This window comes from Pleurodeles waltl, chromosome 10 (genome assembly GCF_031143425.1).
Source record: "Pleurodeles waltl isolate 20211129_DDA chromosome 10, aPleWal1.hap1.20221129, whole genome shotgun sequence".
Classification (NCBI taxonomy): Eukaryota; Metazoa; Chordata; class Amphibia; order Caudata; family Salamandridae; genus Pleurodeles; species Pleurodeles waltl.
Window position 1 is genome coordinate 629,233,817 of NC_090449.1, and position 26,196 is coordinate 629,260,012.

Below are 26,196 nucleotides of genomic sequence, written 5' to 3' on the forward strand. Positions count from 1 at the left end.
AATATTACATACTTTATCGGGCATAGATATCCCCAAAACAAATCACATGTATTTTTCCCACCTTCTTTGACACATGTGCCCCAGAGGTTGGCCTGAAACACATCCTACGGGACTGCACACAGCTGAAAACGTACTGGTCCACTGTTCACTTACAGCTGGAATGCCTCACAGGTATTCTGAACATTTCTAACTGGAAGGCGTGCGCCCTGGGCATGTACTCTAGGGTGTGTAAACACCAAGCTCCAATACATTTACTTGACCTGGCCCTCGTACTCGCCAAGAAAACGATCCCTACTGGTTGGCTTTGTTTACCTGCTGAGGAAGGGCTGAGGCAGTGGTATTGCATGGTGAGAACACTAGAGAACTATGCTCATGCCAGCTAACCCCAGGCTGGGACGCACTACTTTCTAAACTGATCAATCCACCATTGGAGCCTTCCTCAGACTCTGCAGTCTCACACTCGAAGACTAGCACATATCCCAGTCAGCCAGCCCCTTTTCACTGGGCCACCCAGAACCTCTAAGACTTGTACATTTCCTTTACTGCTGAAGGCATGCTTTCCGATGTTGTGGGTCCATTTTAGTTTGCCTGGGTACAGGAGCTTAGCTTCGGCTTGCACGCCGGTCATTGCTTGCATTATAGGTGAAATGTTTTATTCCATAATCAGATGTAATTCAGTGAAAGCTTTATTATCATTAATGTATGTATTTGATTCTCATCATGTTCTTTGCTTTACGTTGGACAAGAACAGATTGTGAACATGATAGGCATTTATTATGATAGTGCGGATACAAGTTTGTGCACACAATCTAAAGTTTAGGTATATACCCACGTCAGGATGTCTGAACGAACAATAACACGTGTCTTATAAAAAACACCTTGGGAGACTAAGGCCATTAGATGGGCATTCCACCCAGGATATTCCATCTATACTGCATGTAAGTTTGTAGCACACCTCAGCCTTTGTATCTCTACGGAGGCAGACTGGAGACCGAACTTGTCCTAAGGTAACGAGGGTGGGGCGCTTCTCATGGACACGGCATGGGCAGATTAGGTCTATCATGCCTTGCTCTCTCTTCAGCACAGGAAATACACTTCAGGGAGAAATTTGCATATTCATGTTTATTGCAATATATTGGGGTTGTTCATCTTTACATCGCTTTTTTTCACAATCCTGATTTTGTTGCTTGTCATTATACTAATCATTGCAGCTCATGCATTTTGTTGCAGATTGCAGTCTTTTAAAAAAATGTACTGCAAACTATCCTGAATCATTTTTCTTGCTTGTGTGTGTGAATTAGAGACATACTGCAAACAAAAGAAAAGGGTAAGACTTGTTCCACCATGATTTTCCCTGAGAAGTATTCAGAGGCCACACGCACTGGGCTGCCAGAAATCACCATTACTATTTGTGTTTTAGTGAGGTGCTTCTAGAGAGTCTGAAGGATTGGGGCAACAGCCGCACAACTGGTGTAGGAGTGACTGAGTCGCCTACAAGCAGAAACGCTGCCATCCCTAATCCAGCAGTCTTGCAAAGATACTAGAGTCCTTACAACACTGACCCCTTTCTCATCCTTCCTCTCCCTACATAATCCGCCAGTAGTGTTTTCCTGTCCCAACTACAGGAAGGGGCTTTGAAACCATGAGTTCTAGAGCCATCGTAAGACCAGGAAGCAATGAGCATTTGGGACCACAATATATAAGTATCAAAAATGTATGCACTGCTTGTTCTCTTAATCTTAGTTGTGTACTTGTTTATAACTTCAATAAAAAGTCATGTTAAAAAAAAAAGGTGAAAAGGGTACACCACATTAAGTAGAAATTTAGGATTAGTCAGAAAGACTGCCTTGTCTGTCATTGTGGACTTGGAAGAAAGGCTCTTCTACTGTGAGGGGCTGTAGCTCATTAAAGCGCCTTAAGGTGATCCTACAAAAAAGGAATTGAAGAGGACACAAATGCATTGGTTGAAAGGGCGGACCCATAATTCTATAATATTCACATTAATGTTCCAGACCAAAGCAGGTGGAAATCTTTGAGAGATGGCTCGAGTCCTTCTAGAACAGCCTTGATAACAGGGATTCTGAACAGTGAAGCGTGTTCTCTATTCTGCATATATGCCGCAATCATGCTCAATTAAAGACATATACAGATGGTGGCGCTGTGCCTGACATTTGAAAATGAAGGTCTGCGTGTTAATTTTAGGATGTCCATACATATTTAGGGTAGATTAAGGTACTCAAACACTAGGATTTCAGAAGGTATCTCGAGGAGTGTTGAGAACCAGGGCTGCCTAGCCAGGTAGGAGCCACATGATGAGGGTAAGGGATCTTTGACAAGTACAGGAAAAGTCTAAGAGGAGAAAAAGTATAGGCAAAGACCCCTGATCAGCTCATCCATAGAGCATTGCCTATGTACTGAAGGTGTGAAATCTTGAGGTAAAGTTTTGCCCTTTAATTTTTTCCAGAGTGCCGAAAATGTCTAGGTCAAGGGACACCCTCACCGGGGAAGAACAAGAGTAGGACTTGCGTGTGGAGTTCCTACTTGTGGACTTTTTGATGCAGCCTTCTGAGCAGGTCATTTAAGACATTGTCCACTTCCAGGAGATACTCTGGCAGGAGGTATGGCTGATGTTGAATCACTCTATGTCAAATGCAATGCACCTCTTTGAAAGCTGTGTAGAGTGTGTGTCACCTAGGCTGCTATGGGTGTGTGTAGGTGTGGGGGTGCTGTTGCAGGTGATAGGAAAGTGTTTTTCCTGTCCTGCGGTGTGTTACTGCCAGGGTTTTAGAGGCAGGGCGACCGCCACGCAAACCCTGGTGGTATGCAGCCTCATAATCCGGTTAGCGGTGTCATGCTTCCCGCCGGGATGAAGAAGGCAACCACCAGCCACAGCGGTCCGCCCGCACTAGAGCGGTGTGGCTGTTTTTTGTAGGCCACACCACCATGCTCATAATATGGCAGTCTTCACTGCCGGGACCGCGGCAGTGAGACGGCCACCTCCACCACCACCAAAATCGGAATGACCATCTAAATATTTGTTGAATACTCTTGGAGCTGTGGTGACCCTCAAACAGTAACACCTCAAATTAGTAAAGCTAGCCACTTACTTTATAACAGAGGAAGCAGCAATGACTTGGATGGATGGGTATGTAGAACTTGCCAACCTTCAGATCTAGTGCAGTTATGAAGTTACCTTGCCTCAGCATCAGGACGACATCCTGGAAGGTGGTCATTTGGAAGTGTTCAGAGAGGATGAACTTGTTGCGGGCTGAAGTCTAGTATGGATTGTACAGAGCCATCCTTCCTGGGAATAAGGAAGTATAGGAAGTCGACCCACTTTGCCTTGGCACTGCAGGGGATAGTGGTTGTATGGCCCCTTCAAGGATGAGCACACAAACGTCCTCTTGAAGAGCTGGTGTTTTGGGCTGAGCGTGTGTGTGTGTGTGTGTGTGTGTGTGTGTGTGCGTGAGGTGGGATGTGTGCGTGAGGTGGGATGTGTGCGTGAGGTGGGATGTGTGCGTGAGGTGGGATGTGTGCGTGAGGTGGGATGTGTGCGTGAGGTGGGATGTGTGCATGAGGTGGGATGTGTGAATGAGGTGGGATGTGTGCATGAGGTGGGATGTTTGCGGAGGCTGAACCTGAGGTAGTAGTTGTGCTCCATGATGGTTAAACACACCGATCTGAGGCAACTACCTTCCAGTGGGGAAGAAATCCTTGAAGTAGCCCCCCGAAAGGTGTTGAGTGATCATGGGGAGATGGGGCAAGTCAATGTTCAGAGATAGAGTCTCCTTTGCCAGGAGTTCCAATGCCTCATCCCCAGGGAGTTTTTTTTCTAGAAGGTATGCTTCATGTGTTCTCTTCCACCACTCTGGTGGTAGGCCTGTTGCTGTCTCTGGTATTACTGAGTTTGGTCAGTGGAGGTGGTTTTGAGCTCTGCCTCAGCTTACTGTCTCCGAAAGGTATCTCTAGCTGCCAGGATTTGGAAGGCACCCATGGTCTTGGCTTTATCTGTGCCACACTATTTTTTTGAGAAATCTTATCTGCAAGCCAAATATGTGCACTTCTTCGAAAGGCAAGTTGATGAGGTGTTTCTGAACTTGTGGCTTAAAGCTGAAAATATGCAGCCATAGGTTGAGGCATAGAATAATGGACATGTTTACTCCTCTGGTGGTTACGTGTATAATGTGCTGTATGGTTGCATTAGAAATTACTTTTCCATCCTTTACAATTTCTTAGCCCCTAAGCCTGCCTTCTCCTCTCATTGGGCCATCACAGCGCAACAGGAGGCCCACAGAACTGATGATGCACCAATGGGTGGCAACACAGACTGCCCCCCTTTAGCTAGCTGCATCAATGCACTTGCTCTGTGTGTCAGGAAGGGGAGCATCGATTCAAGATCCGGTCGCAGCTCGCTGACCTGCAGTGGAGACCACAAATGAGTACAAGGGGTAAGAGGGAGAAGGTGTTACCACCCAGAACTTTACTGGCTCTCAAAAGGGTACCTGAGGTGGTTTGATCAGGCTCCTTAGCACTGAGAGAAACTAGAGGGAACACTATCCTGGATAGTGTCACACCTGGGAAGTCATTGTCCTCAGGCATTATGTGCATGTCCTCCTCATGGTAGGCAGCAGCATGGTGAATAACCTGAGGCATTCAGTGGTATCATCTGGGCTGGGAAGCCCTTACAGGGACATGATCAAGGTCTGGATCCCCACACTATGGCCCTCACAAGGGTCGTCTGTGGGGTGGGGTGTGGGTAGGCAGGGGCTTCGAAGTCTTCTAGCACGGAATAGAGACTAGGTATGTCTGTGTCAGAAAAGGACTGCAGTGACCCCTGAAAGGCACCTGGAGGAGATGAAGGAGGTGGAGTTAGTGTGGGGTGAGCAGCAGGTGAAGGGGCCTTGTCCTTGAGTCATGTACTGGACACAGTATGAAGATGAGCATCCAGCTGTGTTGTGTCTGTGAAAGTCTCTTCTTAGGCAAAGTGTGTTTGCAGGAAGTGGCGCTCTTGCTGGTGCGAGAGTGAGTAATGATCCACCTTTGCCTTTCGTTCAGCTCCTGCTGACACTTTTCAAAAACAGGCCTCTTGTTATGTTTGAAGGCAGCTGCAGATGGCAGTTTCTGGGCTGACGCTGGTTTAGGTGCCGACTGGGCCTTCAGCATCAACCTGTGCTGGGGCAGCTTAATGTTGAATATCTCTTAAGACTCGAAGACCGATAAGGTTCGAAGCTCTCAGCTGAATCCCATCTCGGCATAGATGGCTGGCTTCAATGCCGGCTGAAGCTTGATAGCAGTTGGTTATCCAGGAGGCTTGATACAGCTAAAAGCCTCGACTGCTTGGGGGAGGGGGAATTAGTGCTCCACCTTGACGTTTGGCTGTTTGTGTTTCTTGTGAGCAGGGTTTTGAATATACTCACAACTCTTGACATGGTGGTGTTAAATGGAGAATAAAGCACCTTCATTCCCCTTTCCTCTTTCACCTTCAGCTCTAAAGAGCAAATGGTCTCTGGGTTGGACTGAAAAACCTAAAGACTCCGCATCCTCCTTAGCACTAAGCAGGACCACTTTGCCAAACATGTCAGTTGTCACCTCTTAATCGTTGCATCCTGGTATAGGCCCAGTTTCTGTGTCTCTGTTGATGAAGAGCCTTCTTGCACTTGAAGGCCAGACAAAACGCGCAAAGGGTGTTGTGATTTGGGGAGGGGCATAGTTTACAGACTGTGGTGGTCAGCACAAGGGTATTTTGCATGGCTCTGAAAGTATTTTCAGTAGGGCATCCGTTCCATCACCCTCTATGCGTCTCTTATTTCTTTTGAGCCGGTAAGGAAAGTACCGGAGCCCCGGATGGCGGGGCAGCACACGAGTCGAGGATCTGGTCTTCGGTGACTGTCTCCGAAGCACGATGAGGGAAAAAGAGATGACAGTCAATGAAGAAATCTTCTCTGCATCAGGAGTACAGAGAAACAGGCCCCGGAGCAGCAAACGTTCAACGTCAATCATGTCAAATCTGGAAGCTACATTGATACACATCCGAACCCAATGGAGTCAGTGCCCATGCAAATTCCTAAGGGAGGAGTGACACATTATGTCTTGACTTGAAAGACCCAAAGAAAAACATGTTACTAATGTCAGAGGCCAACACTGAATGGGAGGAGTATGCAGAACACATCAACGAAGCTACAAACAATATAAATTATTAGAATATTTTTTTTTTTTTTTTTTAAGGGTGAAAAGAAAATACTTATGAAAAGCAACATCCAAAGACCCAAGAAAGTTAACATTTTTCTAGACGTTGTGTGCTTGAGGTATCAATCACTGAATCTTTTTGAGGGCACACCAAAAACGCAATAGTTAATCTCAATTCTGGCGCAAGTACGAGTCTCTGATAGGAACAGAAAGTCACCTGGAGATGCTTAACACACAAAGAAAAAGACAACTATGAGACAATTATAACAATAAAAGACAAAAATATCTCAAAACCATATTTATGAAGCCAAGAATTTGAAAATAGTCTCAAGGGTAGACACTAACTCGTTATTTGCAATTTAAACTCAAGAGCATTATAAAGGCCGTTCAAGAATGCGGCTTAGGTGTAATAAACAGAACCCATTGGACTGATGAAACACACTTACCTGTCTTGATCTAGGTCTACCAGGAGAAAACTTTCTTTTGGTGATAGCTGGCTTGCCCATGCCAATTTTTGGAGTGAATGATATATATGTTGTAGGGAGGGTATTGAGTGTATTGTTCACAGAAAAGCTAAACACTGGTGGAGTCTGACTATGAAATATGTCATTAGTACAGTGCATATCTAATGACACAGCAGGAGAAGAAGACACACTGGTCTTGCTTGTATCTACTGATGTGAACGGAGAACCAATCTCACTTGGAGACTTTCCAGTTTTATCTCCCATAGGTGAACTGAATTCCGTAAAGCTTTCACTTGCAGGTGTAGTTTCCATCTCCATAAGAACATCAGATGTTTCAGACATGTTTGAAGAATCATTTTTCTCTAAAAGAGCTTCGTTGGTTCCATTAAGTTGAAACTTTTCTTTAACTTTTTGAGACATGTTATCTTCGTTTTCAGGCCTCAGTATTTCGGACCCACAGGAGATTGTTTCAAGTGCCACTGTCTGAGTCACGTCCAAAGACAGATTTGAGATGTCTACCTCTTGCTGCAATAATGTTTTCTCTTGCGTTTGCTGCGTCACTGTTTCACTACTGTCAGGCACATTCATAGTCTCATCTGCATCCTGTGCCTCACGTGCAGATTCAGCATGGAAGGTTTCCATGTCATTTACATCGCCTGGAGAAACCCTTGTTTGCAGCTCCATACTGCCAGAGTCCTCTAATGGCTCTAAAATGAAACAAACATAATTTTAAACTGAAAATGTACACACTTTCTTTACCAAACTATGAAATATACTATCAGATTTTTCCAACAAAACATTCCAGATTTAAACCTGCTTTTGGTATATACAAATACAAATTGACCTTGCTGTAAACAATAAATGTTTCAAATGTACATACTTTCTTGTGTGCTCTGGTGTCTTTCTTTGACAAATTCAAGGCCAAAAGGAGTACTGACTTGACAGTGCACCTGCAAGTTCTACAAGATGTTGGCTTATGTTTTACGATGTGAATTCTTGAAGGAATTGTTATTGTGCTGAAGGTAGGGCTTCTCCAAGTACCCACTTCCCCCCACTTTCAGGAAAGCAGTGAAGGGATAAGAATGATTAAACAAAAAGCCTAAACAATTAACAGTGTATACAATTAGCATTTTAAAGAAATTAGCTTCACTAGCTGACATCGATATAAACCGCCACATTTTCGTCAACCTAATCCAAGGGTGTTTCAATTCAGCACATAATGATTGCACAGCATTTCTCCTATCATGGCTACAATCTAAAGGCACAGAAGTTATGAGGTGGGCAAACGAGAAATCCCTGGTTACAGTACTGACTTTATGACAAAAATACCAATTATTACTTATGGAATGTTGGGAGCACTGGCTTCTCTTTAACGGATATTCCATGTTAGCAAAATGTTTTCCCATTGCAATGATATTCAGCCTCTAATCATGTGAAACCTCAGTGCCACCAGTCTCTGATAGGCGTTAGACTAAACAAGCCTGGCTGTCACGCAGCCTAGCTGCCTGGCTCAGCCTAGCTGAAATGCCCCATAGAGAAGATATCCCAGTAGCAGCTTGGCAAGGCAGGTTACTTATAATAAACACCAGGGGAAAACGACTGTTCTTACCTTTCAGGTGATTTCTATTTAAGTGTTCCTGACAAAGCCCATCATTAAGTGCTTGCTCTTGAAATGGTTCCTCTTCAGTCTGGTCAATATCCATCTTGTCTGGACAATCTTCAGATGAAAATAGTGCTTCTTAGATCAGATATGTCCCTTATACATTTATCATTTAACTTAGTAATGCAAGCTATGCAGAGATTCTTCACAGAGGATTGCCTAGATTGCATAACAGGTTAGGGATTTATATAGGAGATTTTCAAGTGAACCTCTATATGTGATTACATAGCATGTTTTTTTTTATCTGTGAAAACAATCCTTTATAATAATGGGTTTCACAATAAGTACCTAGGAACAATCTAGCGGCAAGACAATTTGAGCTCAAAACAAAATCGACCATCTCCCACACCCAACACAAACAACCACGCTGATCATGACATCACTAGTGGCATCATGTTTCTATTAGTGACATTATCTCACCCGGTTTTACAGCTTCTTTATCTTGCAATCCAAAATAGATGTTTATACAAAGTAATTGTACATAAAAAAAGACCGTGTAACGCTGACCATGAATAGGTGGTGATCTTGCCCACAAAGTTGTCATAATACGTCAGTCAACAGATGTATGTGAAGGGGGGCGTGGCTAAGGCACTGAAGAAGTTGGACGTGTAAACCCTGCGCTCTACTCCTGCATTAATCCGGACAAATCCACTCGGGAAACCAACTGTTGAAGACACCGTATTGGGTGGATCCTGAGATGGAGCCCACCAGCCTCCCGCTACGAAAATCACCACCAATTACCTGGGCAGGTCTCCTGTGCCGCACTGTTAGGCCGACAGAGCAGAGACAGGCCACGGAACACCAGGCAGACCTTCCTTGGCCTCTGGTGAACTTGAGCAACGACCCTCAAGCTCCTGCCTGCAGTCACTCGGTGTATGGAAAGCTGCGATCGCACCGGGCTGGGCCTACAAGGTGGTATTGGGGTGGAAATACACACACACAAAAAACAGTTACGCGGATATAAACTGAAGTGGAGCCCTGAATATAAGCATTGATGGCACGGGGCGCTGTGGCTGGGGGACTGCCGGGCAAACAGCCCTCGACGTCTGCTGGGTGCGGGCCACACTGAAGCTGGAGCTGTGGCCTACGGACACCTGACTGTAGCCATTGGATTTACGCAACGCCGTAAATGCATTGGGGATTGGACTTCCGAGGTGGCATGCAGGCAGTGAATGTGCGTTCATGTAAGTGGAGAAGTGGCTGGCGGGGAGCCCCGAAAGCCGCTTAAACGAAGGGCACCGCACCTTGTGCTGCAGTTAAAACATTCTACAGAAGCAGTGAGTGCGCCGAGGATAGGTGGAAACAGGATGTTGCAGCCGAGATAGCCTCGGAGACCTCCTTTGGCTTCTACTTGACAGGGGCAGCAGAGACACAGGAGCAGGGACTTTCAAGTCTGTACCTTGAACCAATGGGCGTGTGAAGGGCTGCACACGTGTCTGAGGCTGCGCCCCGCGGGTGACAGAGGCGATGAGTGCACATTCAAAAGACACATAAGCAGAGGCGAACTCAGACTACCATCAGAAACGCAAGGCACTGTGACGGAGTCTTGAGTAGCAGTTAAAGCACATCATAGAAGCGGTGAGTGCACAATAGAGAGGCATATCAGCGAAGATGCCGCCGGATGAGAAGCACACGGGTGAGGATCTCTACGACAGATACTCTGCTTATCACAAGTGCCTGGGGAAAGGAGCCATGGGGAAACAGATACAGGAACAAACTTCAGCTGCCCTCGATCAGTCAGAAACCCTCCTCTCATACAAGATGGACTGAACACAGAGGGCCCAGGTGATTCCTTCATTCACTCCCACCTAGATAAAGCACTAGCTGCTATTGCAGACACCAAAAAGACCTTACAAGCAGGACATAGGCACGGTTTTGGTAGGTCTGGGCCTATCCAACAGGGTTATAACTGTGGAAAACATGGTGGAAAATCTTAGACCTGAACATAATGTGCTTTCTCACAAACTGCAAGACCTTGAGGGACGAGTGGAACTGTTGGGGCAAAGGGCTGAACACGCAAAGGGACGAAATCCTAGCAACAATACAAGAGTGATGGGACTTCCTGACGGGAACAGAAGGCAAGTATATGGTGGTATTCCTGGAGACCTGGCTGGAGACTTCTGTGTCGCCTGATGGCCTTACACCTTTCTTTGCTGTGGAAAGGGCTTACAGAGTCCCGGCATGTCCCTTGGCCCCTGGCCAACCACCTTGCCTAGTGGTGGCACGTCTCCTACATTACAAGGACAGGGACACCATACTTCAAAAAGCACATGAACGTGGCCCACATACGCTGGGAATTGGGAAAGTACTGATGTTCCCGGACTTCACAGCAAAAGTACAAGCTCAATGGTCATCCTACCAAAATGTCAAGAAAGCTCTCTGTGAAGAAAGAGTACAGTAATCCTTAATCTTTCGAGCAAAACTGCGAATCATCCAAGATGGCAATACACATTTTTGGGTTTCTCCAGACAAGGCCTGGTTCTGGCTATAAAGCGGGAGCCCCACACTCTAAGCTTGTAATGAAATCCAACAAGGTCAAGCGTCAACCCAGGAAGAGATCACGGGACATCGATGTGGGATCTCCATTGAAGAAGCCCTCACCCTTGCAAACTGAAAGAAAGAGAACAGTGGTGCTACAAGCAGTGGCAGACCCAGTATCAACTTGAGGATCCAAGGGAGGCACTGAGGACTCATGTGCCTAACATGCCTCAGACACTTCCCAAATATCCACATGACAATCCCCGAGGTAGCACGACAGAGAGCTCAGGACTTTACTTAATTTCTGGATACTGCGCAACTCTATCTGGGCCTCAGGTTTGTGGGGGATGGTCTTCCTTACAGTTGATACGACTAGGCCTGATGGAGCAGAATGCCTGTAGCTGAACTCAATAACGGGATCCACCCTAGACTCAGCCCCTGAAATCTTACAGAACAAGCTTGACGATATGCAGGTATGGCCAGAGCAGTGGAACGAATACTTGGAGTGCCCACCCCCAGAATGTCACTGTTACCAGATGGAAAGAGGCAGTGATCTTATTCTGATGCTCTTTTTTGGTCTTTTTTTATGGTATGTCTTGCAGATTTGGACAGCCGGCCGTTGTAGGAGGCTGGACTGGCTTGTAGTGAGTACCAAGGGGTACTTGCACCTTGCACCAGGCCCAGTTATCCCTTATTAGTGTATAGGGTGTCTAGCAGCTTAGGCTGATAGATAATGGTAGCTTAGCAGAGCAGCTTAGGCTGAACTAGGAGACGTGTGAAGCTACTACAGTACCACTTAGTGTCATATGCACAATATCATAAGAAAACACAATACACAGTTATACTAAAAATAAAGGTACTTTATTTTTATGACAATATGCCAAAGTATCTTAGAGTGTACCCTCAGTGAGAGGATAGGAAATATGCACAAGATATATATACACAATAGCAAAAATATGCAGTATAGTCTTAGAAAACAGTGCAAACAATGTATAGTTACAATAGGATGCAATGGGGAAACATAGGGATAGGGGCAACACAAACCATATACTCCAAAAGTGGAATGCGAACCACGAATGGACCCCAAACCTATGTGACCTTGTAGAGGGTCGCTGGGACTATTAGAAAATAGTGAGAGTTAGAAAAATAACCCTCCCCAAGACCCTGAAAAGTGAGTGCAAAGTGCACTAAAGTTCCCCTAAGGATAAAGAAGTCGTGTTAGAAGAATAATGCAGGAAAGACACAAACCAACAATGCAACAACTGTGGATTTCCAATCTAGGGTACCTGTGGAACAAGGGGACCAAGTCCAAAAGTCACAAGCAAGTCGGAGATGGGCAAATGCCCAGGAAATGCCAGCTGCGGGTGCAAAGAAGCTTCTACTGGACAGAAGGAGCTGAGGTTTCTGCAGGAACGAAAAGGGCTAGAGACTTCCCCTTTGGTGGACGGATCCCTCTCGCCGTGGAGAGTCGTGCAGAAGTGTTTTCCCGCCGACAGAACGCCAACAAGCCTTGCTAGCTGCAAATCGTGCGGTTAGCGTTTTTGGACGCTGCGGTGGCCCTGGAGGTCGCAAATTGGACCAGGAGAGAGAGGGGACGTCGAGCAAGACAAGGAGCCCTCTCAGCAGCAGGTAGCACCCGGAGAAGTGCCAGAAACAGGCACTACGAGGATGCGTGAAACGGTGCTCACCCGAAGTCGCACAAAGGAGTCCCACGTCGCCGGAGACCAACTTAGAAAGTCGTGCAATGCAGGTTAGAGTGCCGTGGACCCAGGCTTGGCTGTGCACAAAGGATTTCCGCCGGAAGTGCACAGGGGCCGGAGTAGCTGCAAAAGTCGCGGTTCCCAGCAATGCAGCCCAGCGAGGTGAGGCAAGGACTTACCTCCACCAAACTTGGACTGAAGAGTCACTGGACTGTGGGGGTCACTTGGACAGAGTCGCTGGATTCGAGGGACCTCGCTCGTCATGCTGAGAGGAGACCCAAGGGACCGGTAATGCAGCTTTTTGGTGCCTGCGGTTGCAGGGGGAAGATTCCGTCGACCCACAGGAGATTTCTTCGGAGCTTCTGGTGCAGAGAGGAGGCAGACTACCCCCACAGCATGCACAAGCAGGAAAACAGTCGAGAAGGCGGCAGGATCAGCGTTACAGAGTTGCAGTAGTCGTCTTTGCTACTATGTTGCAGGTTTGCAGGCTTCCAGCGCGGTCAGCAGTCGATTCCTTGGCAGAAGGTGAAGAGAGAGATGCAGAGGAACTCGGATGAGCTCTTGCATTCGTTATCTAAAGTTTCCCCAGAGACAGAGACCCTAAATAGCCAGAAAAGAGGGTTTGGCTACCTAGGAGAGAGGATAGGCTACTAACACCTGAAGGAGCCTATCAGAAGGAGTCTCTGACGTCACCTGGTGGCACTGGCCACTCAGAGCAGTCCAGTGTGCCAGCAGCACCTCTGATTCCAAGATGGCAGAGGTCTGGAGCACACTGGAGGAGCTCTGGACACCTCCCAGGGGAGGTGCAGGTCAGGGGAGTGGTCACTCCCCTTTCCTTTGTCCAGTTTCGCGCCAGAGCAGGGCTAAGGGGTCCCCTGAACCGGTGTAGACTGGCTTATGCAGAATTGGGCACATCTGTGCCCAAGAAAGCATTTCTAGAGGCTGGGGGAGGCTACTCCTCCCCTGCCTTCACACCATTTTCCAAAGGGAGAGGGTGTAACACCCTCTTTCAGAGGAAGTCCTTTGTTCTGCCATCCTGGGCAAGCCTGGCTTGACCCCAGGGGGGCAGAAACCTGTCTGAGGGGTTGGCAGCAGCAGCAGCTGCAGTGAAACCCCAGGAAAGGCAGTTTGGCAGTACCAGGGTCTGTGCTACAGACCACTGGGGTCATGGAATTGTACCAACAATGCCAGGATGGCATAGAGGGGGCAATTCCATGATCTTAGACATGTTACATGGCCATATTCGGAGTTACCATTGTGAAGCTACATATAGGTAGTGACCTATATGTAGTGCACGCGTGTAATGGTGTCCCCGCACTCACAAAGTTCAGGGAATTGGCTCTGAACAATGTGGGGGCACCTTGGCTAGTGCCAGGGTTCCCTCACACTAAGTAACTTTGCACCTAACCTTTACCAGGTAAAGGTTAGACATATAGGTGACTTATAAGTTACTTAAGTGCAGTGTAAAATGGCTGTGAAATAACGTGGACGTTATTTCACTCGGGCTGCAGTGGCAGGCCTGTGTAAGAATTGTCAGAGCTCCCTATGGGTGGCAAAAGAAATGCTGCAGCCCATAGGGATCTCCTGGAACCCCAATACCCTGGGTACCTCAGTACCATATACTAGGGAATTATAAGGGTGTTCCAGTAAGCCAATGTAAATTGGTAAAATTGGTCACTAGCCTGTTAGTGACAATTTGAAAGAAATGAGAGAGCATAACCACTGAGGTTCTGATTAGCAGAGCCTCAGTGAGACAGTTAGGCACCACACAGGGAACACATACATATAGGCCCCAAACTTATGAGCACTGGGGTCCTGACTAGCAGGGTCCCAGTGACACATAACAAACATACTGAAAACATAGGGTTTTCACTATGAGCACTGGGCCCTGGCTAGCAGGATCCCAGTGAGACAGTGAAAACACCCTGACATACACTCACAAACAGGCCAAAAGTGGGGGTAACAAGGCTAGAAAGAGGCTACTTTCTCACAGCCGTTAAGGGGCAGCCCTTGGGTATGGGAGTTTGTGGTGGGTGTTCTCTTTGTTGGCCCAGGGGATCATACACAAACTAAGGGGGGGGCAGAGGTGGAGGGGTGTGCTCAGGAGGGGTGAGCTGGGACAAATCCACTTAACTTTCACATGTCCAGCCCCCAAGCTATTGAAGTGGGTAATGCTGTGACTCATCACACGGAACATTAGGGGAATGAGGTCGGCTGCTAAATGGCATAATATACACAGGTATTTACGGAGTCGTGGTGCTCAAATAGTCATGCTACAGGAGACAAATCTACTAGCTGGGGAGATTTAACGCCTACGCAGAAGGAGGAGAGGCCATATTTACGCTACACCCTACTCAGCTTACTCCCGCGGAGTACTGATCTGAGCGAGAGCTGATATCCTCCCCTTTGAATACATGTACACATTAATTGATAACGATGGCCATTCTGTACTGGTAAAAAGCAGACTGATGGGTAAGGAGTTAACACTCGGGAGTGTATATGTCCAAAATCAGGATCAGTAAACATTCCTTCATGAGTTGTCCATGCCACTGGCCTCCATGGGAATTGGTGGTTTACTCATAGGAGGGGACTTTAATTGTGTGAAGAATACTGACAGATACTGGTAACCCTGCTCGTAAGCTGTCAGAGGGCTTGAAAATATGACTCACGCATTAGGACCTATTGGAAGTCTGGAGGATACAGCATGACCAGTTACACGACTATTCCTATTACTCCCCAGTATATAAGTTACACACAAGCTTGGATATGTTTTTTGTGTTCCACACCTATGGTGGCCAAATGTTACACACAGAATACCTGGGGCAAACATTGTCCAACCACAGCCCCCTACTACTAAAATACTGCACCATGCCAAAAAGATTGGTTATACCTCTGTGGAAACTCATCCCTTTACTGCTGGAGGATGCTCCCTTTCAAATCCCTCTACAAAAACCCATTGGGGACTACTTCCAGAATAACCAGGGAATTGCTTCCAACACTCTGATTGAATGGGATGCATTTAAGGTGGTGGTCAGGGGTCATAGTATGGAACAGGTGGGGGTCAGTAGGGTTTTGGAGGAAGAACTCAAAACCCTGGAAAACAGGCTATATAACATGGATAATAAACTGGGGCAGGTGGACATGACTGATACCACATATCGCGAAACCAAAGAGGACTACCACAAGGTATTGGAACGACTGCGGTGCCTGGATTATAGCAATTACATAGCTAGAGTTCATGAAAAGGAAGGGGAAATGGGAAAACTATTAGCATGGTGGGTTAGCTCACCAACCAGAGGGCGCCCTATGACACAAATTCAGACAGAACAGGGACTTGCATCCTATTCCCTGAATTATATTAATGCCACATTTTGCAGTTATTATGAGAAACTCTATTTCAGTCCTGGACAGCAGCCAGAAACGGCACTACTAGAGTTTTTATATCCCATTCCATTACACTCAATTGACCACAAGACTAGGGAAGCCATAGGATAACGGTGAAGGTACAGGAAATTGGACCAGCCATTAAGGAGAAGGGAAAAAAACGGGACCAGATGGGTTGCTGGCAGAGTTCTATGCTGCTTTCACCTCCGAACTGGCCCCTAAACTACAGGCACGGTGTCCTCCCAATACAAGAACCATAGAGGTACCAGACAGGGGTGCCCACTGCCTCTAGGAGGCTGTCCAAGTGTGTGGTGGGTACCTATGGTACTTACACCTTATACCAGGTCCAGTTATCCCTTATTAGTGTATTCTAGGCAGTGTCTAAAAGCCAGGCTCTCTAGAAGTAGCTGTGGATGAGCAGCCAAGGGTTAATTAGGAGACATGCACAGCTAATGCAATACCACTGTAGTCACACAGTACTCACACACATGAAAGAAAATACTCAGCATTACAAAAATAATGGTCCTTTATCTTGGTGACACAAATACCAGAGTCTGTACCTCCTTAGGAGAAAAGCAATACACAAATTATACACACTAGTATGCAGAAAAAGGCATAAAAACAGTTAGAAAACAGTGCAATTAGTGAAAATCACAATAGTTAGAAATGGGCCTGGGGTGGAGCACAATCCATATAATAAGTGGAATGCGAAAGTCGGTCCCCACCTAGGCAAGTGTACTGTGTAGAGGGGAGCTGGGAGTACTAGAAATGCCAAAAGGTAAGTACCACAACCCACCCCAGCGACCAAGAAAGAAGGAGTAAATCACAGTAACTTTCTCAGAACACACACAGAAATAAGATGGAGAATTATGCAAAACCCAGAGACTGCAAGATACCAACAGTGGATTCCAGAACAAGAAAACCGGAGGAAGAAGGGGACCAAGTCCAGGAAGCGCAGAAGAGTCCAGGAAGAGCAGGAGCCCCCGCTACCCCGGATGGAGGTGCAAAAGGAGAACCACCTGTGGAGAAGAAAAGTCAGTACTGCACCCAAGAAGATGAAGTCATGTTCCTGGAGGGTGCAAGTGATGTCCCATGCCGAATGGAGGATTGCAGTCGGGTTTGCATCGTCAGAGTCCACCAACAAGCCTTGGCACACACAAAGCTCGGGGTTAGTGGAAAAAAGCGCTGCCTGGGACCAAGAAGAACTAGGTGGACTCTACCCAGGAGGGGGAATCAAATGGGACCCTCAATGACACAGAGCCCACAGGACACCAGGCTGCACACACAGGAGTCCCACAGGACGGGGAGAAGAAAGTTGCATAAGAGGTCCACACAGCACTACGACAAAGGCTCCCATGCCGTTAGAGAACCAAGCAGGAAGCTGTGTGTCGCAGGATAGAGTGCTGGGGGCCAGAGCTACAAGATGCACAAAAGACTTGGAGGAAGGATGCCAACAAGCCTTGGCAGCTGCAAAAGACAATGCACGGGGGTACTGTCTTGCGTGGGAAGGGCAAGGTCTTACCTCCACCAAAGTGGGACAGCTGGAAGAGAGGACCGTCAGGACCACTTCAGTCCACCACCCATGGTGCAGGATCCACACAGCTCAGCAGGAGAGGGGATCCACGCAGCCGGTCGTTGTCTCAGTTGGTGCCTGCAGAAGCAGGGGAGTGACTCCTTCACTTCAAGGGAGATTCCTTCTTCCTTCTGATGCAGGCTAAAGACAGGCTGTCCTCAGAGGATGCACAACTGGGAAACTGTTGCAGCTGCTGGCAGGAGCCAGAGATACAATGCTGCAGGAGGCGTCTTGCTTCTTTGTTGCAGCTTGTAGGTTCCTGGAGGGTCCAGATGCAGTTTCTTCAGTGAGAAATCGAAGTGGAGGATGCAGAGGATTCCTGCTGGAGTCTTGCAATCCAAATCTGAGGAACCACCCAAAGGAGAGACCCTAAATCGCCCTGAAAGGGGGATTGGTCACCTAAGCAGGTAAGCACCTATCAAGGAAGGGCTCTGACATCACCTGCTGGCATTGGCCACTCAGATGCTCCCAGAGTGCTCTGCCAACACTGAATCTAAGAAAGCAAAATCCAGGGACCCTCTGGAAGAGCTCTGAGCACCAACTCTGAGGGTAGGGGAGTTTGGGGGGGGGGTGATGGACAGGGGAGTGGTCACTCCCCTTTACTTTGTCCAGTTTCGTGCCAGAGCAGAGACTGGTTTATGCAAGAAGGGCACCAAATGTGCACTTCAAAGCATTTCCAGTGGCTTGCCAAGGCTACCCCCCCTCCAAGCCTGTAACACCCCTCTCCCAAAGGAACTCCTTTGTTCGGTCTTCCTGGGCTCAAGCTTTTCAAGCAACAGTAGGGCAGAAACCTGACTGGGAGGTGGCAGAAGGCTGAAATGGCAATACTGGGAGTCCTCTAAGGAGCCCCCCAGAGGGCATGGACTTATACAACCAATGCTTGCAAAAGGCTTGGGGTATGATTCCAACATGTTTGATACCAAGCATGCCTATGTTCGGAGTTACCATTATGTAGCTGGACATAGGTGGTGACCTATGTCCAGTACATGCATAAAATGGTGACCCGCACTCACGAAGTCTGGGAAAATGGGCCTGTAGTTCATGGGGACACCTCTGCTAGTGCAAGGGTGCCCTCACATACAGGTACTTCGCACCCAGCCTTCACGGTTGGAAGGCCTGACATATGGGTGACTTGTAAGTGACCTGGTACAGTGAAAATGGCAGTGAAAGGGTGCTTGCACCTTTTCACGCAGGCTGAAATGGCAGTCCTGCAGAACCCTTTGCATGGGCTCCCTATGGGTGGCAAAAGATATGCTGCAGCAAAGAGGGATTCCCTGGAACCGCAATGCCCTGGGAACTTAGGTACCAAATACTAGTGACTTATAAGGGGGCACCAGTATGCCAATTGTGGGTGAAATACTGTGATAACAGTAACCAACATCCAAATTTCAGGGAGAGAGCATAACTGCTGGGGTCCTGGTTAGCAGGATCCCAGTAGACACAGTCAAACACACTGACAAACAGGCCAAAAGTGGAAGTAACCAAGCTAGAAAGAGGCTACTTTCCTACACTGCAGTCACTCCTATTCACATTAGTCACTGAACCACTGGCTGCCTTATTTCGACTGCAAGCACTCGACCATGGAGTGATCCTGGGAGGTGGATCATACATGACATCGTTATATGCAGATGACCTGCTTCTTTTTTGAGAGATGGGCCTAAAAGTACGCTGACTGCAATCATACTACTGTCAACATTTGCAACAAATTCCAGTTTAAAAGGTAAACGTGGCCGAACACATTTGTTCCCACTGTCTCCAGACACAGGGAGTCTGGTACAGCTCTCACTAGGCCTGGCCCTCTAAAACATCCAAATACCTGGGTATTAGAATATTCCACTCCACTCCACTCCCAAACCGACCTACTAGATGCTAACTTGGGCGCCTCTTTCAGGTCTCTGCGTTCAAGCGTCCAATTCTGAAGATCCTTAAAATTTCAGATTATGAGGCGGATTACCTTCTCCAAGATGATTATGTCACCCAGACTTCTATACTGTTTCACCAATTTACCAATCAAGATCTCAGCATCCTGGTTCAGACAGCTGGACTAGGAATACAGGGAGCAGCAAGACCGGCCAATCTGTGCTACTGGCAAAGCTGCTTAATGGGTCTATGGTGCTCCTTTGTCGCCATCAGCTGGTCAAGGTGGTGCTGTAGTGTTGGAGGAGATGCTGCTGTGCTCTCCGCTGATTTCTACCCCTAGTTGGCCTCCCACATGGAGACCCAATTGCCCTTCACACATACCCAACTGGCACCCTGGATAGATGTACGCATTCAGAACTTGAGACTGCTTTCAACAAGGAAAGTCACTCCCCTTGGCAGATCCGATAGAACAATGTGGTTTACTTCCAGGCCAATTCCTAACATATCAAGCCTTGACTCATACATATTGACCACTGTGCCCTGAGTCTACCCAGGAACCAAACAAACCTAGTACTGCACTGTTTACTGACTTTGGGATCGGCCAGACACTTGATAAAGAGGATATATCAAGCTCTTATACAGACTATTAATGAAACCCCTTTTAACAATCAGACACAGATGGGTGGCAATGCTGGGACATGACATTTCAGAAGACGATTGGCAAAAGATGCTGGCCTACCCACAAAAGTCTCTAAAAATAGCAGACTGAAAACTATTCAGTTTAATTATATACACATGACATATTTAACACCACATAGACTAAATGTTATATATGGGGGGACTGTGCCCGCAAGGCACTCATCTTGATACCGACTTCGCACATATATTGTGAGATTGCACAGTGAGCCAAAGGTTCTGGGAAGAGGTTTTTGCTAGACTTAATGACACCACAGGGCGTGCCCTTCAATGTACAGCAGAGATATGCTTACTCAGCTTATTCCCTAGGTTGCGTCCTAAGACATTCTTGGATTTGGCCTCTATACTGGCTGAACGCATAGCAAAGCACTGGACATCATCAGTAGGTCTGGGCTTAACACAATGGACCAGAGAGGTCACCATGTGGACTAGGGCTGAGGAGAGCATTACTTAATGAGGATACATGAGGTATGCAGAGAAGACCTTTGGCAGGACTTTGGTCAGAGATATTGGCCACCTGGGAACACCAGAGAGGTGATTCAGATACTCGGGCAGAGCCCTTGTCTCCAGCAGACCCAATGGAAACAACATGATAAGTCCTGGCTGGGGAGTGGAGCCCAGGGACCCCGGGGGCACTACCCTGTACAGGTCGAACGAGAGGGGCAACCATCGGTTTCAGCTTGCTATACTGACTGCAAACCCCCACTGCTCCCTCTTAACTTCCTAGCATTTACCCAGACCACACCAAGGAGGACTATAACTAAAACTGCTTCCCATGTAACTGGCTACCCTAAATATTTATTGTAAAAATGAACAGAACTGCCCCCCACCTGAAAGGCCCACAGTTGGACTGTTACAGTTACAGATGTTAGTTCATAAAATCGTAATGGATAGTTATTTAATGACTGCCACAGACTCCAGGTTATCCTTTTGATGACGACAATTGACAACCTACGATAAGCACAATGAATCCTACAGCCTGCTGATGGGCTATTGTCAGAACTGAATTACTGTAGTTGATGTCTGTTCTTATTCACATGATAATGCACATACCTTTTATTTTGTATCTCACTGCACAATAACTAACTGATGTTACGCTTTGATGAACCATGTGTTACTTGTCTATGCAAAAGCCAATGAAATTATATTTTAAATAAAACATATGCCTGCGAGAAGACTATATAAAGAAGAAATGTAAATTACCATAAACCCCTGCCTGTATCAAGAGAGCAATGGCCTAACAGGCTCGCCAGAGCCACACCCTCAGGTTATATCACAGAGTACAGGAGTTTGCAAGACATTGAGCCAATATTTTGGGGATGTCTGCACAATTCCCCAGCTCAACTTAACATGGGCAACATTTTACTTTTGGAACATTCCATATACATTTCCCATAAAAGGGCAATGTTGTAGTGTTCTAAGCAAAGCAAACCAGCCCTGACAAAACCTGTCTGGCTTGAATTTGGTGTCCTTGATAAAACATTATGGAAAAGCTTACCACAATGACAAAAAACAAAGCGTATAACGATTGCTTTATCATAAAAAACATCTATGAGATTTAAAAAATGTAATGTCTGATGATTCGGTGCAATTTGACATGCAAAGCAGTCCTTCATTTATTGCTATGCAAGCAATTTATAGAAGGTATAATGATAACCAAACAATCAAGAGCATGAGAGGAGAGAAGAACATCCCTCTTGGAAAAGCCAAATAACTTTTAAGGTATATGTTGAAGAACTGGACACAATAGGTCATTCTACACTCTCAAACCAGACCTAGAAGTAATTTTTCTACCGCTGCATGCAATAGCAGTATGAACGAATACTAGCACATATTTTGGACAAGGTACAACCCTGTGTGCAGCGAATGCGGGTGTCAGAACAGGGTTCGATATTAATGCCATCTAATTTTAAGTTTGCTTTAAAAACATGTGCATATTGTCTGTAGACTACTAGCTATGTTATTGCTTTGTCTGGGAGAATAAGTTATTTCTGATCCCTGGAGTTTGCGGAGGCCTTTCCCGGGGCACAGGTGTCTTTACTCTGCCGCCTCACCACAGTAAAATGTTTTCCAGAAAGATGCCCCTGCACTTGGAAGGAGTTTGCAAACATCATTCGACATTACAAACGGGTGGAAGGTGCAAAACAAACAGATGCCATTCTCCAACCTGATTAAGCATATATTAAAAACATGTCATGCCTGTGGTGCTCTTCTGAGTACAAAGCTATAATGTTTCCCCAAAATACAGAAAAACTACTGAATGTATTAACACCATATTTGAACAGGCATTGGTAAAGCTGAAATGTATGAACTTTGCAAGCTGGTGTACAAGTAAATTTTTTTTTGTTGTTGTTGAAAATATGTGCCACCAAAAATAAAAAATGCTGCATGCTTGAAACGAAAATGTAGAGTTTAAAAATAATCACTGATGGGACCATTTTAACAGTGATGCTATTTAAAAAAAAAAAAACAGCAGTTACTTAAAGATAAAACGAAAAAATAAAGCTAATTTTTAACCCCTACGGTGCCCTGGACGAGGTGATCTCGTCCAGGGCACTGGTTCCCGGGTGCCTTGGACGAGATCACCTGGTCCTGCACCCGGGAACAGGGGGGAGCGCTAGCGCTCCCCCCATGTGCTCCCCACCCACCCTCCCAAGGCAGGAATGGAAGGGGAAGCCCTTCCCCTTCCACCCGACCCCACCAACCCCCCTTGACGTCAGCGCGCGAGAGGGCCTCCTCCCAGCTTCCAGCGCGATCAAAAGAGAAATGCAAAGCATTTCTCTTTCCGTCACGTGGGGGAGGCCCAGAGAGGCTTCAAAGGGAAGGAAAGGAATTTCCTTCCCTTTGAAGTCTCTCTGAGCGTTTCAAAAGCCGGATCGCCCACCAGACACCAGGGATTATTTTTTTTTTAAAAATGAAATGGACATAAGGGAACAACCCCTTTTGGGCAAGGGTCGCTCTCCCAGGGGGGGCATTTTTTTGGAAGGCCTTTTCTGCCCCCCCTGGGGGCAGATCGGCCTATAATTAGGCCGATCTGCCCCCAGGGGGGGCAGAAACCTCTAGGCACCAGGGATCTATTTTTATTTTTTTTTGGAGGTGGGGAGCGACCCTTTAGGCAAGGGTCGCCCCCCTAGGGGGCAAATTATATTTAGTCCATTTCTGCCCCCCTAGGGGGCAGATTGGCCTATTTTTATGAGGCCAATCTGCCCCCAAGGGGGACAGAAACCACTAGACACCAGGGAGTTTTTTTTTTTTTTTACATGAATTTCACGCAAGAGGAGCGTCCCCTTAGGCAAGGGTCGCTCCCCTGGGGGGAAATTTATTTTAGGCCATTTCTGCCCCCCTGGGGGGCAGATCAGCCTATTTTGATTCGGCCGATCTGCCCCCAAGGGGGGCACAAACCACTAGGCACCGGGGATTTTTTTAATTTTTTTTTGTTTTACAGATGGGGAGCGACCCCTTGGGGGGGGCAAATTTACTTTAAGCCATTTCTGCCCCAAAACCACTAGGCACCGGGGATTTTAAAAAAAAAATTGTTTTACAGATGGGGAGCGACCCCTTGGGGGGGGGAATTTATTTTAGGCAAGGGTCGCCCCCCTAGGGGGCAAATTATATTTAGTCCATTTCTGCCCCCCTTGGGGGCAGATTGGCCTATTTTTATGAGGCCAATCTGCCCCCAAGGGGGACAGAAACCACTAGACACCAGGGAGTTTTTTTTTTTTTTTACATGAATTTCACGCAAGAGGAGCGTCCCCTTAGGCAAGGGTCGCTCCCCTGGGGGGAAATTTATTTTAGGCCATTTCTGCCCCCCTGGGGGGCAGATCAGCCTATTTTGATTCGGCCGATCTGCCCCCAAGGGGGGCACAAACCACTAGGCACCGGGGATTTTTTTAATTTTTTTTTGTTTTACAGATGGGGAGCGACCCCTTGGGGGGGGCAAATTTACTTTAAGCCATTTCTGCCCCAAAACCACTAGGCACCGGGGATTTTAAAAAAAAAATTGTTTTACAGATGGGGAGCGACCCCTTGGGGGGGGGAATTTATTTTAAGCCATTTCTGTGTTTTTTTTTTTTGTTTTTTTTTTTTTTTTTTTAGAGATGGGAGCGACCCATTAGGCAAGGGTCGCTCCCCTGGGGGACAAATTGTATTTAGACCATTTCTGCCCCCCCTTGGGGGCACATTGGAAACCACTAGGCACCGGGGATTTTTTTTTTTTTGCGCCAATGTCACGCAAGGGGAGCGACCCTTGCCTATGTCATGTGTCCACGTTGTGTTTTGGGACATTTCCTGTCGCGGGCGCTAGGCCTACCCACACAGGTGAGGTGTCATTTTTTAATCAGGAGACTTGGGGGAACGCTGGGTGGAAGGAAATTTGTGGCTCCTCTCAGATTCCAGAACTTTCTGTCACCGAAATGTGAGGAAAAAGTGTTTTTTTAGCCAAATTTTGAGGTTTGCAAAGGATTCTGGGTAACAGAACCTGGTCAGAGGCCCACAAGTCACCCCATCGTGGATTACCCTAGGTCTCTAGTTTTAAAAAATGCACAGGTTTGGCAGGTTTCCCTAGGTGCCGGCTGAGCTAGAGGCCAAAATCTACAGGTAGGCACTTTGCAAAAAAACACCCCTGTTTTCTTTCAAAAAATGTGATGTGTCCACGTTGTGTTTTGGGGCATTTCCTGTCACGGGCGCTAGGCCTACCCACACAAGTGAGGTATCATTTTTATCAGGAGACTTGGGGGAACTCTGGGTGGAAGGAAATTTGTGGCTCCTCTCAGATTCCAGAACTTTCTGTCACCGAAATGTGAGGAAAACGTGTTTTTTTTAGCCAAATTTTGAGGTTTGCAAAGGATTCTGGGTAACAGAACCTGGTCAGAGGCCCACAAGTCACCCCACCTTGGATTCCCCTAGGTCTCTAGTTTAAAAAAATGCCCAGGTTTGGTAGGTTTCCCTAGGTGCCGGCTGAGCTAGAGGCCAAAATCTACAGGTAGGCACTTTGCAAAAAAACACCTCTGTTTTCTTTAAAAAAATGTGATGTGTCCACGTTGTGTTTTGGGGCATTTCCTGTCGCGGGCGCTAGGCCTACCCACACAAGTGAGTTATCATTTGTATCGGGAGACTTGGGGGAACATAGAATAGTAAAACAAGTGTTATTGCCCCTTGTCTTTCCCTACATTTTTAACTTCCAAATATATGAGTGTGTGTAAAAAAGACGTCTATTTGAGAAATGCCCTGTAAATCACATGCTAGTTTGGTCACCCCGGAATTCAGAGATGTGCAAATAACCACTGCTCCTCAACACCTTATCTTGTGCCCATTTTGGAAATACAAATGTTTTCTTGATAGCTATTTTTCACTCTTTATATTTCAGCAAATGAATTACTGTATACCAGGTATAGAATGAAAACACACTGCAGGGTGCAGCTCATTTATTGGCTCTGGGTACCTAGGGTTCTTGATGAACCTACAAGCCCTATATATCCCCGCAACCAGAGGAGTCCAGCAGACGTAACGGTATATTGCTTTCGAAAATCTGACATTGCTGGAAAAAGTTACAGAGTAAAACGTAGAGAAAAATTGCAGTTTTTTTCACCTCAATTTCAATATTTTTCTTTTACAGTTGTTATTTTCTGTAGGAAACCCTTGTAGGATCTACACAAATGACCCCTTTCTGAATTCAGAATCTTGTCTACTTTTCAGAAATGTTTAGGTTTCTGGGATCCAGCATTGGTTTCACGCCCATTTCTGTCACTGACTGGAAGGAGGCTGAAAGCACAAAAAAATTGTAAAAATGGGGTATGTCCCAGTAAAATGCCAAATTTGTGTTGAAAAATTGGGTTGATTCAAGCCTGCCTGTTCCTGAAAGCTGGGAAGCTGGTGATTGTAGCACCGCAAACCCTTTGTTGATGCCATTTTCAGGGGGAAAACCACAAGCCTTCTTCTGCAGCCACTTTTTCCCATTTTAAAAAAAAAACGAATTTTTCAATGTATTTTGGCTAATTTCTTGGCCTCCTTCAGGGGAACCCAGAAAGTCTGGGTACCACTAGAATCCCTAGGATTTTGGGGGAAAAGGACGTTGATTTGGCTTGGCTAGCTTATGTGGACAAAAAGTTATGAGGGCCTAAGCGCGAACTGCCCCAAATAGCCAAAAAAAGGCCTGGCACAGGAGGGGGAAAAGTCCTGGCAGCGAAGGGGTTAACA

At 46.7% G+C, this 26,196-nt stretch overlaps 1 protein-coding gene across 11 annotated transcripts in view; it reads right to left on the bottom strand.

The window, feature by feature from the left end:
* Window positions 1-26,196, bottom strand: part of KMT2C (lysine methyltransferase 2C) — a 1,516,687-nt gene that overhangs the window by 1,066,073 nt on the left and 424,418 nt on the right. For 9 of the 11 annotated variants that reach the window (XM_069211124.1, XM_069211114.1, XM_069211123.1 and 6 more), the window contains exons 12-13: window positions 8,260-8,367; window positions 6,633-7,357 (exon numbers count right to left, since the gene is read on the bottom strand). In XM_069211124.1, the coding sequence (XP_069067225.1) occupies window positions 6,633-7,357; window positions 8,260-8,367 (833 nt within the window). The remainder of the gene's footprint in view (window positions 1-6,632; window positions 7,358-8,259; window positions 8,368-26,196) is intronic. The other 2 variants (XM_069211120.1, XM_069211119.1) reach the window with 1 other exon arrangement.